Below are 18,274 nucleotides of genomic sequence, written 5' to 3' on the forward strand. Positions count from 1 at the left end.
ACAGTTTTCATATTTGTATTTTTGTCTTGCTATGCTATGAATTTTTTCGATATGATTCTGCATTGATAGGCTTGGCTACTTGGCTTTATACCTATTTAGAAATATATTATTTTTAAAATGAGCACATGTCAATACAAAATATGCAAATTAAGATACTTAAATCATGAGTTGAATTTTATTTGCACATTCACAAGTGAAGTTTTTTCAATAAAGAATCAGTAGCTTTCATAACTAACTGAGTGGTGGTCCTGTAGTGGTGTGCTGGGGCTCATGGGAGCGGCGTGGCGGCCTTCTGGCAGACGCTGGGATACGTGAAGGAACAGGGAACATCGTACCAGCTCTGAGTGTAGCTGTCCACCACTGCACAGTCCTCTCCCTCCTTCCCACCAGACAGGTTGTTGTCTGGCTCTGATTTCAATACGTCCCAATATCTACATAGTTGACAGACAGAAAAAAATAAAAAATAAAAATCAGTAACTTTTTAAATTAATATCTAAACACACCGTCTGTCTGAAGCATCTGTGTTTCATCAAAATTTTGCGCACAACAAAAATGCAACTATTTTAAAAGCAGTGGTTGAATGTAACTAAGTGCATTTTCTCAAGTACTGCACTTTAGTGCAAAATTGAAGTACCGTCTGGATTATCTGGAAAATCCATCACCACAAAGCTGAAAAGGCTGTTTTTCTGAGCTCAAAAGTTCACTTCATAGAGATGCGTGATGCTCACTAAACAGCGACGCAGCAACAGCAACCATATGATGATCTTACACAGCATGATGCACTGCTAGATCCACTTGTATGTAAAGCAATTAAACTGAACTCTACTTTAACATGAATCACTAAAAAGCAAAAGGCATATTGATGTTGCAGTAATATTTATCCAAAAACATACTGCATATTACACTAAACCACTGACAGGGAGAGTTTTCCTACATAAAGAGGACCTTTACTTTTGATACCTTGTACTGGAATATTTTCACAATGTGGAATTGAAAGTTTTTGTTCTGGCTCCTCTTCCACCACTGCTCTCTTTTAGGGGCATGTGCATTAATTAGCTATGTTTTCAGAGGTAATGCCTGATTGCCATGTATCTGTGAGACTGATGTCTGCTCATTAAAGGTAATCTTTGCTGTTTCTAGATGTGCTAACTTGACTATTTGATCACAACCAAACAATCATCCCATTTGTTTTTTCAAAAAATAAATTTTGTGTTCAATCAGCAGCTCATTGGGCTGAATGACAGCTCTTAGTTGTGATAAAATCACATTAAATATCAGCCTATTGTGTAATTATATCATAAAGTAATAGGCCCTATTTGTCTAGCTATCAAATTTGTCTCAACACATTTCTACTCACCCAAAACAAGTCATATTTTTGTCCATGCTAGTAGCATGGTTCTAGGGAGGATGTTGGTTGGTTGGTCGGGTCAGCGTTTTGATTCAAACTGTAAAATCTCAACAACTATTGGATGAATTGATATGAAAGTTTGTGCAGACATTCACGGCCCCCAGACGATGAATCCCTCTGACTTAGGCGACCCCCTGATTTTTCCTCTAGCGCCACCTTGAGGTTTTGTGTCCCATGTCTCAACTGTTCAGCATATCATTTGGATTGCTGTATTGACTTTGGCTTTCACTTTTCATTTAGCACCAACATCAGGTTGAAATTATAATTTGTCCAATATTTTGGTTTATGATTAAATACCTGCACAACTAATGACATTCCTATCTTAATCAGCTGTATTTTGTAGCCACTTAGTGCCAATAACAAATAGTTAGCAAGCAAACACACTAAACAGTATATATGCTAAACATCACCACATTAGCATCGTTTTTAGCATTCAGTTGAATGCTAAAAACGATAGCCAGACATTGTCTTCTATTGCATACATACGAGATTTGAAGTGTTGAGTTGTCCACCCATTTCCAGTGTCCTTCATTCTCGATGTCATTCAGTCCGATCCAGTAGTTTGTGTATAACCCTGCGATTCTTCTGCCTTCTTTTTCCACGGCGTCCTAAAAGTGTTCTTTGTTGGTTAACAAAAAAATTCAAGTGACAATAAAATGTCATCCACATACAGAAACACTTACATGCTGTTCTCTGGTGGTCAAGATGGCAAGATGGCCTCCCATCTTTTCACAATGTTCTACACTATCGGACCAGCTATGCCTGTCAGTGCTGAGGAAGAAGCACTGGTCCCCTACATGCAGCCACTTGTTGGGACACTCAGTGCAAGTGAATACTGTGGGAGAGAAACAAAACCTGGTTAACTAAGAAAAAGTAAAGTTTACAGAAAATTGGAGAATACATGGGTTTGCAGTAGATAAACAGATGATTTGTTGTGCATCTGCTGGAGGAGAGAAATCCAGTACCTGGTGCTGAGCAGTTGGGTGCCAAGCGGGAGTAGACGTTACACATGTTTCTGTAGCTATTCAGCAAAAGGTTTAGTTTCAACTTTAGAAAGGACACCTCGTCCTCTGTACCGTCTGCAGCCTGAGAGGAGGTTTGGAAAGCCAACAGGCCGAAGAGAACACAGATGAAGGCATGGCCTCTGATTCCCAGGGTGTCTGAGGAGACAGATAGCCAATATTAAATCAGGGTACCAGCAAGCAGACCCACATACACAGACATCACTTGTGCACAGTGTGTAAGCCAGTCTTACCTTTCATTTTGATGAGGTTTGTTGTGTGTTAGCTGGTAGAATATCGCAAACTTTGGCTTGCTCTCTCAGATTTCTGGGTGTTTTATAGAGCAGTTTGTGTACTGAACAGAACTGGATGGAAAGTACAGATTGCACAAATTGACCAGAAAGATTAGAGTGTGCATGTAAACTCAGATGGTGCAATATCTTGTAGCCAAACCAGTGATGGCCTGCCATACTGGATTAGATGAACAAATATTTGATGATTCAGCTCTGGCATAAAAGATGAGCATTATTTACCAGTACATGAGCAAAGGTCTTCTAGTTTTTTGACGTGGCAAAAATGATGGCCTGAAAATTATGGCTCAGCATTTGCATTTGTGTGTGTGTGTGTGTGTGTGTGTGTTGAGAGCTATTTGTATTCTCTTCGTTAGTAGAGCAGCTGCAGCAATATCACCTCTACACCACACACGCTCACACACACCAGATGCCCACTCTGTTGCTCCAACAGACTGTCAACTTTTTTTCTTTTTTTTCGGTATATGTTCCATTTATTATTTTATTCTTGGCGTTTATTCCCACAGCCATTGTCAGCTCTTCTGCTTCATGAGGTTTTGTTATTTAAACCAAACTAATTAAGATGGGGTGGGGGTATTTACTGTTTATCTCTGTGTCCATTTCAGTGACTGCAGAGCTAAATTTTGCAGTTGCACATCACAACGAATTCTCATCATCCGAATCTGTGTACTTTCTACATGATTCAGTGCTTGGTTCTTCTTTCTCAACAGCACAGATACACAACTCCCAGCTGCTTTCCCGTCACAACCTTGTCGCAGTTCCAGTTTTAGTTTTTATTTATTTATTTTTACTAATTAATGTCAGGAAGTTGAAGGTACATGTTTTTTTCTTTACTTTTTTTTTTTTGGCCTGTTCTGACTCACACGCCGACGTAACGTGCTATGTCATCTATCACAGATCTGTCATGACCAGGATAAATGTTTGTTTCCAAACAGAGCTGCAGAGTTAAGAAACCACTGGAATTGTGCAATGCAGGGAAAGGTGAAGGTGAAAAACCACCACAGCAAGGAGGAAAGCACCACACAGAGCCAGCAACCTCTCATTTTGGATTAACAGTTTTAGAAATCCCTTAACAAAAAGCTGAAATTCTTTAGCTGAAGGGAAAGAATAACTTAACCAACCAGTTTCTCTCTGAACACATTTGTTATAGCACTGCAGCAGGGTTGTAGGCAGGTGGACGTGCCTTGATAAATCAACCAGCAGGGACAAATTTAATTTCAAGAAGAAATATTGCTGCTTAGGAGAGGAGATACCAAATCCTTTGGAGACCAGAGGAGGTAACAGTGTGAAGTGAGAAAGAGTGTTAACAGGGCATTACATCCATGGAGGACAGAGACTACACCAGCCTGCAGGACACACCTGGAGGGAACAGGCCCACATTTGAACATAGCAGTGGTATTTTGTGTTTAATTGTGACAAAGTTATTGAAAGATTTCATCTGTCTAAGAGCCAAATCTGACTTTTGACTGACTTGGACTTTTCTTCTCTCTAATGTGACCTCTCCTCCATCACATCTCAGAAGGGAAAAGTAAATCTTACTCTGGTGAATGTACAGAGGCATTATCAGCAACATGTATTGAAAGTATGGAAGTAAAAGTTCTCACTTATCATCTGTGCTGCATCAGGTTGTTACTCAGGGCCACTTTATTAGGTACACAATCTTCTTAATGCAAATATCTAATCAGCTTCTCAGTGCATTTAGACTCATAGACATGGTCAAGATGACCAGCTGAAGTTCAATCCAAGCATCAGAGTGATTCAAAAATGAGAAAATTTCCAGTGAGTTCTCCAGAAAAGCTTAGTATTTGCTGATAATATTTCTGTACTTTTTTACTTTTTTTCTCCTTCTTTTTTTTTTTTTTAACTTTCTAGAGTGTTTTCACAGTGTGGCATTGTCACTTTTCCCCAAGGAGCTGAATACTTGGCCACAACTGGTGTTTCTGTGAGTATGTGACAGAAAAGACACAAATAAAGTCTTGCATCCACTTGACCTAACTTTCAGCAGATGTACAGTATTATCTTTTGGGAATGGTAAATGTTTTAAAGCTAAATTCTGGTCAAATAGTTCTGCTCTCCAGCCTCCTTGTTTTTCCTTAAAGTCTGCTCTCTACGCCACACAAGAGGATTAAAAATGGTGAATTGACAGCCTCCATGCTGTGGACTGTTTTGTGTCTTATCAGGCTCCCAGGGAGTGAAGCAGGGCATGGAGTGTTTGAGGAGTCAGACTGCTCTCCTGATGGTTATTGGCTTTTTGGCCTCCATCTGTGCCAACATTGCACTGACTGTGCTCTGTGAGTATACACACTGTCTTACAACCTCCTGCGTTCCCTGCCCTCCAGTCTGAGTATGCACATCTGACTGTCTGTCTCTCTCCGTCTCACTCTAATCCTCACTCTCTCTGATTATTCTCTCTTTATTTTGGCTCAGTGTGCTTTTGGACACCTATAATTGGCAATAAAAAAGATAAAGCGCTCTCTCCAGTCCAGTGAGGGTCATGTAATAGAAAAAGCACAAAAGTCCATAATTGTGAAATATTTCTCCTGCAGGGCCAACAGTCTCTGGCAGCTCAGCCTGATAATGTGCTTGTGAGGACACTCTCATTTAAAACAAACACCACTGGGGATGTATGTGCTTGATCTATTACCACCACACACACACACACACATACACAGAAGCAATTGAGCTCAGTTTTAGTATCTGAAAATGATGACTTGCAACAAGAGATGGAAATAAAAAGAATATGTAACACTTTTCTATTACAATTGGATGTGTGACATATTGCAAAACTCCTGATAGAGAAAGAACTGATTTAATTCAGTTTTAGGAATACTGCATAGAAGAGCACATTATGTCCTGGATCACTATTGGTCAATATTCCTAGTGCTTAGATATTGCTATTGTAGGTCGATTAACCTGGAAATACAAATGTTGTATTTCCACAAATGTGCACTTTATATAGCTGCGCTTTATTTGCTATATCATAGCACAGATTGCACAGTAAACCACGTCTGCCATATGAAAAGTATAAACATCACAAATTTTAATTCATAAAATATGAAATAAGCCTACGCACCACTTTGTCACGTTGGGGTATTTTTTGTGCTTATGTGTGAAATTTTTGCGTTAGCCACAATTAATCTCAGTACAGCACTTGCAGCTGTGGGTTTACATCAGCAGGCTTGCGAGGAAATGGTAATATGTCATTAGTTTTTTCGAGAAGGCCTGGTGTTCGTAATACACACTAACTCTGATGTGATTCACTAACCACAGAAAAAAATGTCAGCTTACAGTTGATTGTGGTAAAATACCGTAAATGTTATGCTGAATAAAAAGGTCGGATATCACTGATTTTTAATTCCCCTAAACCTAATTTGAGATACTGTGATGTGCGTCTGTGAACTCTTCATAATCATTTAGTGAAAGCCACATTAAGGTATTTTATTAGATTACATGATTTATACTTTTCTTAGAAAGAATAATTTCTGTCATTAAAGCATAAAAAGTATGCTTAACAGGAAGAGGCTAAGTGGAAACATAAAGACAGGAAGCACAAATGTGGAAAAATATCTGGCAATGAATCCAGAAAAAGTTCATGTTGCAAATGATAAGTCTTTACAGTCACCAGGGAGCTCATATAAAGTCAATTATACCAGCAACGGCGGCAATAAAATCTTACAGAGACTCACAAACTGTACAGAGGAGCATCATATGTCTGAAGAGGGAGAAATTAGTGGTGGGTGAGAAAACACAACATTATGAAAATTACATTAGTTTTTATCCACACTCTTGTGGATGGAAATGTCAACCAGTCATTTAGGGCAGACTGAAATATCTGAAGTATTCACATTCCCCACAGGATGAATTCTACAGACTTTTTTCTCCAGCGCCATCACGAGGCTGAAATTTGTTGTTTTGCATGAAAGGTCTTTTCAGTTATCAGACTGCCAGCCATGAAATTTGGTACAGTCATTCATGTCCACCACAGGATGAGCTGTGGAGACGTTACACACAGCTGTGTGAGGACTATACCATCTCTGGATGGAGCTGTTCAAAGACAGGACAAAGGCAGGATGTAGATCAAATCTTAACATGGTCTTCATTTCCTGCAGTCTTTGATTTCCCTCATCTTTTTATGTCACACTTGGTCTCATTAACAGTTAAGCAGTGCTGGGAGAGTCTTGTCTGACGGTTCCATGTCAGTCATCAGTGTTACCACTTCAGCAAGGATGAGGCGGACTGGCTTAAGAGTAGAGACAGCTGTGAGGAGATGAGCAGCCATTTTACCACACTGTACACTATGGAACAGGATGTTAGTGTGTGTGTGTGTGTGTGTGTGTGTGTGTGTGTGTGTGTGCGTGTGTGTGTGCTAGTGAGTAAGTGAACTGAACAGAACCTATCAACAAAATTCATAGACAGAAATGAACGCTCTGTCTGCAGAGTCCTGCTGACCAGCACAGTTGTTCCTCATTCCCCCTAATTGGGTCAGCTACTGTGTGCTGTTACTGTGTCCACTGGAGAAGACAACTTAAGACATGAGGGATGTGTGTGTGTATGTGTGTGTGTTTAACTTCAGGATACTCTAGAAAAAAGAAGCCAGAAGAATTGGTGGATGTAATTAAAGTTATAAAGTAAAAAATAAAAGAAATTTATTTTGATATTTAATGCATTAGATCATTTATTTATGTATGTTTTTTAAAGTTTCCATCCTGTATTCATTTTAAATGTTGATGATACTGAATAAACTGTGCAGAAAGAACCTAAACTGTCCATACTTCAACTCAAGACAAGGCAGAAGACAAAAGTCCTTCCTTTAATCGTTTTGTGACCCCCCTCAGATTTATTTTGGGACTCCTGACTCTTTGGAACTTTTTACACCTGCTGGTGTAAATCACATCACCGCTAGATGGCGCCGTTCTCCCTGAGCCCCAGATACGGACGCAGCTCGTTGGGTACACTTGTCCCGCCCATTTCACTTTATTATCCAATCAAAGATTACGTTGCTTTGTTGTCGTACGTGTGCTGACAGCAGAACTGAACAATCGAGAGGCTGTCTGCTAGGCTAGAAACCAACACAAGAAGGTAAATCTGAGTATACACACTCCTATTTTAACACTTTTGCCGACAGATTTACGTGCATATCGCCTTTCTCTGTCTGTCTCTGACTACAATTGAGTGATTTAAATCACTAGAAAAGCTTAGAATGAACTGAGGCCTAACATCAACGGTTAAGGAAAGACTTGCGGTCACTGAGCTTTTAGCAAACGAGCTAGCATGACACATTGTTTTAATGAGGACTGTTAATCTAAAAAGAGCCTTGTACCTGAAACGATATACACGTTTTGTATTCTAATCGTTATGTCTGTCATTTGCATTGCTGACAGTTGACAGATTAGGTCATTAGCTTTAAGGTTAGCCGGCTGATTTAGCGGTGGAGCTAACGTTAATACATAGACAGGGAGTTTGGCTGAGCAAACCTGACATAAACTACTTAGCTACCTCATTCCTCGATCACCACCTCACATAAAGTGTCGAATCACCAGTGTAAGGTTTGGTTGAATCTTGATCATTTTACTTTGTAAGTGAGCAGAGCGAAAGTGAAAGTGTGTCTTCGACAGTGGAATTTAACGCTGATAAATACTTAAATCTCTCTGTTACTGTTCGAGTCTTCAAAATAGCATCACTGCAAGAGTAGAAGTGACGTACATGTAAATAAATACCAGTTACTTTGTAGTATTTTACACTTTTGTTAAATTTCAGGCAGTATTTGTAATTGTTGATAATTATAAATTATTTCCATTCTTGACACTTATACTTAAAACTGTGACAAGTAATATGATTTGAACTCACAGCCTTTTGTATTGCAGCACACACTTACTCTATATCATAACAGTCACGTTCTTCTCCGAAAAAAAAAAAAAAACAACTTTTCCATGAGCTTATTTTTTTGCTTCCATACATTTTTAAGATTTAATTTCTTTAAAGTAACAGTGCTTTTAGTTGACTGGGACATTGCAATAATCCTGTCACCACTGCCGAGTGTCCAGATGCAGTTTACCCCTTAACATAAAGTTACCATAAGTAGCTTTAAGGTCATTAAAGTCATTTCTGTCTTGGATTGTTTGACAATATCATATACTGTATATTCTGTATCACATTATTTCAACTTTTCATTGAAGTTTACGAAAGTGAAATCAAACTCAAGACACCATGCATTCTAGATTTAGAGTTTCTCCTCATCTGCTACGGACTGCAGGTTGTTAGGGGTTCACAAAAGTTTTCTGTTGATGTTGTAGGTAGAAAGTCTGAGTAAATATTCTATCACTGATGTTCAATGGCTCATCTGCAAAACGGCACATATTTATCAAAAACACACATAACAATGAAGCAGCAATAATAACAAAACCAAATGTTTTAAATAGAGTTTGAAGTGCCTATTGGACTGTACAAAAGAAACAAAATGTACTGGGACAAGAGTGGTAATTTTGTACAAATTATTTTGGTTGTCATTATGCTGTTATAACACACTAAGATAGATGACATTAATAAATAGAATGAATTGAGAAGAAGTGTAGAATAGCAACAGTATATTCATTACCTAAGGTCATTACTGTGTCACAAAAGAATTCATAATAATAAGTAAGTATGTGTCCCTTTTCGCATGGGATCCTTTGGGGGGTGTCTGTATACATATATTAAAAATATATTGTGTACATATTTATCCAGCCTTCTCTAACTAAAAATGCAGCCAGGTCTGTCTGTCCAGTAAATTTAATAGATGTATAAAGATGGATGCAGTCCAGCCTCATATTCACCACTTGATTTGACTTTTAAAAATTCCTGAAATGAAAAGATTCCAGAAACAGTGTAGGTTAATTTGTTTGGCTGCAACACATGCCTGCTGATCTGCACAGCTTGCTGTGCAATGTGTTCTTTAGACCCTCTTGATGGAGGTCCAGTGGGACATATGGGCATATGGAATATGTGTATGTATGCATCTTAATGTATCAGATTTAGGATGATACAATCCTACAATACATCAGCACGATAAGCTCTGACTTAGATGAATAAGAACCAGTCAGATTAGGCTTTGCTCAGCAGTGTGTACCCAGACTCTCCATTGCATTAATTTTATGAGATGGCCTCAGGTAATGAAACTGGTCTGATGCAACTGTAATAACTTTATTATGTATCTGTAAGGCTAAACTACCTTGTGTCTTAAGATGTGTCTTCTGGGATTAAGTTCTTAAAATATCCCATCAAGAGGATATCTCCTCACAATAGGACATTTGTCAGTTAGGGCGTTTTTGAACTGGAGGACATGATTAGAACTGACATCCTGTCATGCCAAAGTGTAGAAACAATAGCATGAGGTTTTGAATCAGGAAACAATCCTAGGTTTTTGTGTTTGTATGTTTGTTTTTATGGAGGGGGGGGGGGGTTATTCCCTGTAGGCTAAATATCTGCTGGAGGCACAAGCAGATTCCTTTCACTGCTTAGGTAGTTGTTCTGGTGTTGCCCTTAGCCCAAAGTGCATTTGCATCGTCTCTAGCCAGGGAATAGGTTTTGATGATGCTTGGCATTCATTACCCTTCTTTCCTGTATTGGTGGTACATAGTACAGCTACTCTTCCACGATCTGACTAGCTCTCCAGGTAATTTGAAGGTTAAGTGCTTTTGTCAAGAGTACTTGGCTGTTTGACATTAAATGAAAAGAGAGGATTGCTCGTTCAATTCTGTGTCCTTTCAAAAGACCATAAGTGGCTGGACTGTATTATCGAGGGTCATGACAAAAATCCCCATGTGCTGTGTCTTCATCAAGAGAGTTTTGATGTTCTTAACATAGTATTTGTAGAACATTTTGAAACGGGGTCCCGAGATGACAGTGGCAGAGGCAAGATGGAAACAGAGATGTTACTTCCTTGATTTTTATCATACTTTTTCTGCACAACTCTGCTGCTCTTATGCATCTCTCTGTGGTTTTTCCATCCAACCTGCTAACCATGTGTCTCTATCCTGTGTCCCCTGGCCTCAGATGGAGGTGGAGCAGCTCCTGTCTCTGTCAGGCTCAGCACTGGCCCAGGCTGTCAGCTCTCTGCTGGAGACCCCAGGCCTCTACGTCTTCTCTGACATCCTGGAGCTGCCTAATGTCAGAGAGGTAAACGTGCTCTCTTTCACTTTATCTTCCTTACCCTTTATGTCTTTTGGGAAATCCATCTTAATCACAGCTAGACAGTTAATTTCACAAGTGTTAATGTATCCCAGACACATGGAGAGTCTGATCAACCAAACCACATTCAGAGGCATCAGTGATGCATGTGTTAGCATAGCATCATAAGTGCATTTTCTAACCATACTGGAGCAAGTTTATCATTTACGCAAGTAGAAGTGCGTATTCATCTCTGAATCAATGATGTAATCGCAGTCACAACTCAGCTCCCAATCAACACATCTATATATAGAAATCCTGGGCGTGATGCTGATATCAATTTCAAAAAGTACATTAGCGACATATTACGTATGTTGTATAATAAACTTGCCCGACAATACGCAGTTAACACCCTATTTCAGGAGTGAACTGCAGACGTTATGTAGAGAAGGATTGTGTAGCACCATTGTTCCATTCTTCAAGGAAATCCCTAGAAAGGATGCAGACCAAAGGGGATATTTACTAAGGATTTGTATCCCTTTTTTATGCACTGAACAGTCTTATTGTATTTGTCCTTATTTACTAAAAGACCACACCAAGGTTTTGCTCTGGTAGAATATAAGACAGGCAGCACTGCTGAAAAATGCATCCAGAGGACATTAAGTTGAAAAGTTTAGCATCTGAGAAAAGCAGGTGTAAAATCTGCAAGAGTCTTTCATTGGATAAAGACAGAGGAGGAGCGAGACTACACGGGTCGATACACAGAGTGAGCAACAGGGAGTAATGTGCTAATGGTTCAAACAATGAAAATACTCAAATGGCCACAGTTAGGACAGCCTGTTGATTTATTTTTTATCAGTACTTTATAATATTTTGTATCAAAAATCTCCTACATTTGGCTATTTATAATATTTTCTGACGTACAGACTTCTTCTTGGGTGATGAATAAACACTTGCATTTTCAAGTGTCGTCTTTTCAAACAATATTAGTGGCTTAAAAGCTGAGGATATTTTCTTTTGCTTTTCACTGCTTTCTAGACATGCACAACACTTGTTAAATTGGCCAGGAATTTCTAGAAATCAGATGAACTGCAGTTGGACTCATTTACATCTAAATGGAAAAATTTTGCGGCTGTTGTGGCAATTGTTTGCTAAACCTGGCATCCTAGGTATCCTCCCAGGTGTTAACTATGACAGGTAAATTTGTATATAAATTCTTGCAGAAGACAGACGTCAGCTGACGGCTCTGAGTGGTTCACCATTTGAATACTGAACATGAATTTGAAGTCTGATCAGAGTCGCTGGAGACAGTTTTGGATGCCAGATGTGAATGCATCCCTTCTCAGATTAAGTATACTATAAGTATTCAGGTTTTTGTGTAGTTGCTCTCTCTTTTACTTGTGGTTGCTCTCAGGTTTTACTTTTACTGGCTCACTGAGTCCCAACAAGAAATCTCCTCAGAGTTGCTTATTGTGCATAGACAGAATGCATTTGCTGAGTTCCTATGTAGAGAGTCTCATTACTTCTGAGTTCTGCCACATCATTTTCTCTTTCGCCTCATCTCCCCTCCCAACTGTAGCTGGAGAATGGCCCTCATGCACCAGTGTACCAGCTCCTCAACCTCTTTGCCTATGGAACCTACTGCGACTACAAAGGTATTTTCATTGGCAGTACGGTGTAAATAAGTAAAAGGGCAGACTTGCAACTCTTTTATTCTGAGCTGTACTTCTTTGCTGCAAGGGAGGAACCTTGACACAGCAGCTTAAGCTCCCTCACCTGAGACACCGCAGGCAGGTTATTCACAGACAAAATTAGTGGAGTGCTTTAATCTATTTGTGCAACTTTTTGTCAGGCGTTCTGATTGGCTGATGATTGTTTCACAGCAGTGCTGGCACAAAGGAACAATAAACTAATCTTTTGTGAGTTAATTTTTGTCTTTGCAATGCATCAGGAAGCTTCAACAAGAAGAGGAATGTTAATTATGTCTAATTTTATGCTGAATATCAACCAATAGCCTGGAAAAAGAATGTAGCCTACTTTATTGTTTGCTTCCCTTTCGAGTCACGCCGTCAGGGAGCACATTTGCTTTCATAGAGCTGTGTAGTGGAGCCCTTAGAGGAGCTGTCAGAGCTGCTGTCTCAGAGGGTGAGTCCTGTCACCAGGGGAGTATGGAAGCAGGAGACACAGTCACTGGAGACTGACTTCCTTCTGACTTCTGTTCTCTGACTGCTTAAGCAGCTCTACACTCACCTGTATGTCTCTCTGTAATATTTCACTCCAAAGTAATAAGTAGTGTCGCTATCATGTGTGACTAGTTGGCCCTCAGCAAAGTGACACTTACACACTGCTCTGGTATGTTTTTCCCATTGTGACTTTATGGTCTCGTCTGCTGATGTAGAGAGAGCAGCCTCTCTTCCAGAGTTGACACCTGCACAGAGAAACAAACTCCGCCACCTCTCCATCATCAGTCTGGCATCTAACCTCAAGGTACTGGTTCACTCTTTTCCCTTTGCAGTTCTTCCCCTAAAAGTGCTAATGAACTGTAATGTTGTATTTGTCTTAAAAATGGAAAAAAATAAATCTATTTTCTGCAGCCAATATATTGCCGTAGGCTTCATAAAACAAGATATTAATGATGTATTAACAATTCTGCTTTTAGATATGGTTTTGCTGTCTTTTCAAAAAGTTCATGTGAGGTTTGCGGTGACTTTAAGCTTGTGGGTGTTTTTATATCAGCTAAATTTGAATCATAGCAACAGAGAAGTCTTTCAGTCTCAAGTTTCTCAAGAAAGTTAACAGCACATCCGGTATTGCTCATTGCACTTTAGATATTTTATCCATCTGTCCATGTGCATGATAAATGTTCTTTTTTTTAAAAGACGTTTCTCTTAACACTCAACATTTTATTTAACCTTTATTTAGACAGGTAGTCTCAGTAAGACATTGGGTCTCATTCTCAAAGAGAGACTTGGTCACCGTACTGCTTATGACCTTTTCTTAGTCTGCTCCTGATAAATTGATTCATTATTCTCACCAGCGCTGTCTTTTTATTTATTTATTTATTTTTTACACTGTCCACTACCTTTGCTCCTTTCATTCTTGGCCCTGTTTTTCTTTTTAATATGTCACCGCTTTCCCTGTTTGTAGGCTTGAACTCTCTAATTGCCCAGTGGAGGATTGTTAAATAGTCTTTGCTCTTCCCCTGGCAGTGACATTTAGACAAATAGGCAATTTCAGTTCAACATTTTTTTTTTTGTCATTTTCCATCAAACCCTTAAAAGTTATCTGACTGCATACCCTGGTTCAAAGGAAGAGAGTATAGGAAGATTAAAGTCTTGTGGTGTCTGTCTTCCCCTCAGTGCCTGCCATACTCGTTGCTCCTGCAGCAGCTCGAGCTGAAGAATGTGCGCGAGCTGGAGGACCTGCTGATCGAGGCCGTTTACTGTGACATCATCCAGGGCAAACTGGACCAGAGGAACCAGCAGGTGGAGGTAGACTGCAGCGTGGGTCGTGACCTGGGCCCCAATGAGCTCCCAAACATAATCAACACGCTGCAGGAGTGGTCAGTATCACCTCTGCGTGTGTCCGTGCACACGCTTTAGATTTATGTCTCAATTATCTGTTTTCCTCAGTCCTGACCGTGGGCTTTCCACCGCCCTCCGTGTCTGTCTTCTCTCTCTCAGGTGTACGGGGTGTGAGGCGGTGTTGTGTGGTATTGAGGAGCAGGTCTCTAGGGCAAACCAATACAGAGAGAGCCAGCTAAAGGTCAAAGTCCAAGTGGAAACAGAGGTCAGTCCCTCATCCCTCCTGCCTACAGTTCTCTCACTGTTTCCCCCCAGAAAATTCAGCAAATGTGACTCTTCCGCATCTCTGTTTTTATGCTTCCAGCTATTTGTGGTATTTTAGTTTCCCCCTGACTGCATATTTCCTCTCTCTGCGTTTTGTTTGAGGGTAAACTCTTATTGCACTGTGTTCTAACTTTAAATGATAGGGTCCCAGTTCTTCTGTGTCAAAACAACAGTCTGGTTCCCATATGAAGTTTGAAACAGGTTTTTGGTTGCTGTAATCATTTTTCATGTTCACACTGGCTGTAAAGAGATCCCTTTCTACTATGTGTAGTATCTAATGTTAGTGATGGAGGACAAAATTCACCATCTTCATGCTGTGCAAAGGTACATTAAAAGATACAGTCCTCATTTCATGAAATTCAGTCAAAATTCAAATGCTGCTCAGCATGGAAATGCTGTCTGTGGAAACGCAATGAGTTAAATCTGTACCAAATGAACTGTAGCCTTACCCACTTTATTTCACTAAATCAGTCAGCTGAGGTCTCATATTAGCTTCATTTAAATTTTTCAATACATTTTTATACCGGCTGTGGCTTATGGTCTCCCATCATTTACATTGGAAGTGCATTAAGAGGAGATCTTTTAATGGCCAGTAGGAACAGTACAATTACTATGTTCATGTAGGGGCATGACTAATGTGTTAAGACCGACTTGAAAAAATATGAACCTATCCTTTAACTCATATCTCCTCTTTAATCTTTAATGTTTAATTTCTCTCCACTTAACCTCTTCCTTCTTTCACTGTTCACCCTCAGGTCTCAAACCTACAGAAAACGTTAAAGGCCAGCGCTGCCTCTCCGTCGTCAGGCCCCGCCCCTGCTGGAGCCGCCTCCAATCAGGATGCAGACCAGCCTGCCGAGCCACGAGACCCCGCCTCCTCTCAGGAACCACGACAGCCAGGCAAAAAAAGTTCAAAGGTGAAAGGGTGAGTACTGTCGCATCAACTTTGTGTTATTTTTTTGTTTGTTTGTTTTGTTGTTTATGTGTCTGTATGCTTAGAAGGAGGCAGCCAAATATTGTGGACGTGTAGTTCGGCTGCGCAGAGTTTGTTATGTGCTTTACATTCAAACGCACCCCCCGTGTTTGCATAGAAATTGCATTCATTTTTCTAAAGCACGGCCACACATTTCAGAATTTAAACACATCAAAATATGTTTGACCCTGGAGAATAGTTTACTTAAATGATGTTTTATTCAGACTTGTTTGCACGCTTCTAAATCAACTTTGTGTGTCTGTTTTTTGTTTTTGTTTTTTTTTTGTTTTGTTTTTGTTTTTTTTTCAAATGAGAAATGCTATTTATTCCTACAAGCCACAGAATTGGAACAAAAAGCTGCATGAGGCTGACTCTAGAGGTTTTTTTCCCATTAAGTTTCTTTCAATGCTGTGTCTTCTTTTGTTCTGTAAAGCACTTTGTTACAGTGGTTTTTGAGAGGTGCCATATAACTACAAATTTACCTCATTATAACCACAGCACTATAAAAAGTCTACCTAAAACACGAAATTAAAGCCATTAGTCCAATGTTCTTGGAGAGTGCAAAGTTAATGCAACAGAGAACCCACCATGTTTCCAATTTTTTTTTTTCAATAAACGTTAAAAAGCCAGCTGCTGGCCTAAGTGGTTTGTGTGTGTGTGTGTGTGTGTGTGTGTGTGTGTGTGTGTGTGTGTGTGTGTGTGAGCATGAGCCTGTGCATGAAGTAGCTTTATTATCAGATGTGCATCAGTGTTTTGCAGCGATGTTCTAACCCTGCTATCAGGCACTCGTTCTGTTCTGCTTGCATTTGGCCCAATTACCGATGGCTAATTTCACATCTGTCCTGGATTGTAAAATGTCACTGGATACACAAATGCCCCACGTGTTCCCCTCTTGAAAGAACCGTCTCCCCCTCCAGTGATCAGAGGAGATGCTTAGCTCATCTGCTGCTGTTTATGTTGACGCTGCCGAACAGAAAGCAGTGATTATTTTCTGGCTGCCTGTCACATTTCGATGAAGCATAGAGCCCTGTAATTTTCATCACTCAGCGCTGCACTTCATTCAAATGAAGATCCACTTAATGTTTTGAAATCCAAATTAATGATAGCTTAACCTCAATCCTCGAATTAAAATGAGTTTTGACACCATTTCTTTATAAAGCTATTTAAAGGATGGGACTAATTGTGCAGCAGTTATTATTAGAAATAGGTTCTTTGCAAAAATTCTTTTTAATTTGCAGAAATAGAAAATCCACTGTGATCAATTTCTATGCAAAAACACTGATGTTAAATATTGTAACACAAAGACACTTTGGCACCCAGGTTGCATCAGGATTATGCTGGTTTAGTAATGCAAGTGGAAAGTAAACATAAAGTGAATCATAACATTATTTTTGATGAATCCCAAACAAAGCACCAATGCAGTGTTTCTTCCTGATTGTTTCCTGCTCAGGCTGCGCGGCAGTGGGAAGATCTGGTCCAAGTCCAACTGAACACAACCGGCTGAGATGTGGAGACAGCAGCACTGATGGACACTGTCACTGATTAACGGATACGTGAACATGTCAATGGAAAAACAGATGTGTTAAACGATGTGACCAGTGTTCTCGGACACCCTTGGCACATACACTCGCCACAATAAAACCAGGAGGCTTCATGGGAACTTTTTTTGGTCACCAAATCTCACTATGACGGATTCAGAAACACACACACTGAAGGAAATGACAGATGTGACATTCACTCATGCAGTTTTTAATAGACTAACAGGTGGACCGTCAGTGTATATACCCCCCCCCACACACACACACACACACCACACATACACACACACACACACACACACACACACAGCACTTGTAACACATCAAAGTAGAACAGTCTGCAGCAGGAGTCAGTTGCCTTTGACCAGAAACAGGATCAGTGTATTTTGACGCATATGTGTTTATCTCTTTTGGTTTAAAATTGTTCTTTTGGTTTAGATTAATTCTATATTGCTTTGTATTCTTTCTCTCAGCTGAGTTGAGACATGTATAAAGTCTGAGTATAAATTGTTGGGAAATAAATCGAAGCTCTGTACTTATCCCGACTGTCTCATTAATGTCACTGTCACTTCTTTTATTAAATGCGCTTCAAAGTGCATCTCTGGAGGGTGCACAGCTAAATGTTAACTCACAGAAGGGGGCTACCCGTTAGCAGGTCAAGCCATTAATTAGGGCATGTCCCCAAAGAGACTAATGTATTATAGAGCTAAGGCTTCCCCTGTGCGCAACCAGCATGGTTACACACACACATACACCAAGTGCATTCATATTTCATATGAGTATGTTTTGCCCAGAGCTTCTATTTCAATGTCAAAATTGCCTGTTGAAATTGCCTGCCACCCTCTCTTGTACCTCCATCACGAAGGCAAAATTGCCTTCGTCATGCTGGCCCTGTCCATATCTTACTCTTTTGATTCTGTTCTCTCTAAATTCTCCGCTCTCCATCCTGCATGACATTAATGGTGGCAATTAGCTGACCAGCAGCAATAGTGAGAGGAAAGGAGACAGCAAAATTATGATCCTGTTTCATTTAACCCTGCATCTTTCCCT

At 39.9% G+C, this 18,274-nt stretch overlaps 2 protein-coding genes and 1 pseudogene across 2 annotated transcripts; 2 read left to right on the plus strand and 1 right to left on the minus strand.

Annotated features, from left to right (window-relative positions):
* Nucleotides 1-153: 153 nt before the first annotated feature.
* LOC124064641 (C-type lectin-like) lies at nucleotides 154-2,824 on the minus strand. Its single transcript, XM_046399280.1, is given in 6 exon segments — nucleotides 154-379; nucleotides 382-431; nucleotides 1,895-2,016; nucleotides 2,092-2,243; nucleotides 2,374-2,568; nucleotides 2,664-2,824. Coding segments are annotated over 6 exon segments (690 nt in total). The 5' UTR covers nucleotides 2,671-2,824; the 3' UTR covers nucleotides 154-215.
* Nucleotides 2,825-3,645: 821 nt separating this feature from the next.
* LOC124064244 lies at nucleotides 3,646-7,276 on the plus strand (annotated as a pseudogene).
* Nucleotides 7,277-7,651: 375 nt separating this feature from the next.
* On the plus strand, nucleotides 7,652-17,763 carry cops7a (COP9 constitutive photomorphogenic homolog subunit 7A). Its single transcript, XM_046399271.1, has 8 exons — nucleotides 7,652-7,799; nucleotides 10,752-10,874; nucleotides 12,445-12,520; nucleotides 13,264-13,352; nucleotides 14,225-14,427; nucleotides 14,549-14,654; nucleotides 15,469-15,638; nucleotides 17,137-17,763. Exons 2-8 carry the CDS (start codon nucleotides 10,752-10,754, stop codon nucleotides 17,174-17,176), a joined length of 807 nt encoding a protein of 268 aa, XP_046255227.1. The 5' UTR covers nucleotides 7,652-7,799; the 3' UTR covers nucleotides 17,177-17,763.
* The last annotated feature ends 511 nt before the right edge of the window (nucleotides 17,764-18,274 follow it).

The sequence above is a fragment of the Scatophagus argus genome, chromosome 9 (genome assembly GCF_020382885.2).
Source record: "Scatophagus argus isolate fScaArg1 chromosome 9, fScaArg1.pri, whole genome shotgun sequence".
NCBI lineage: Eukaryota > Metazoa > Chordata > Actinopteri > Scatophagidae > Scatophagus > Scatophagus argus.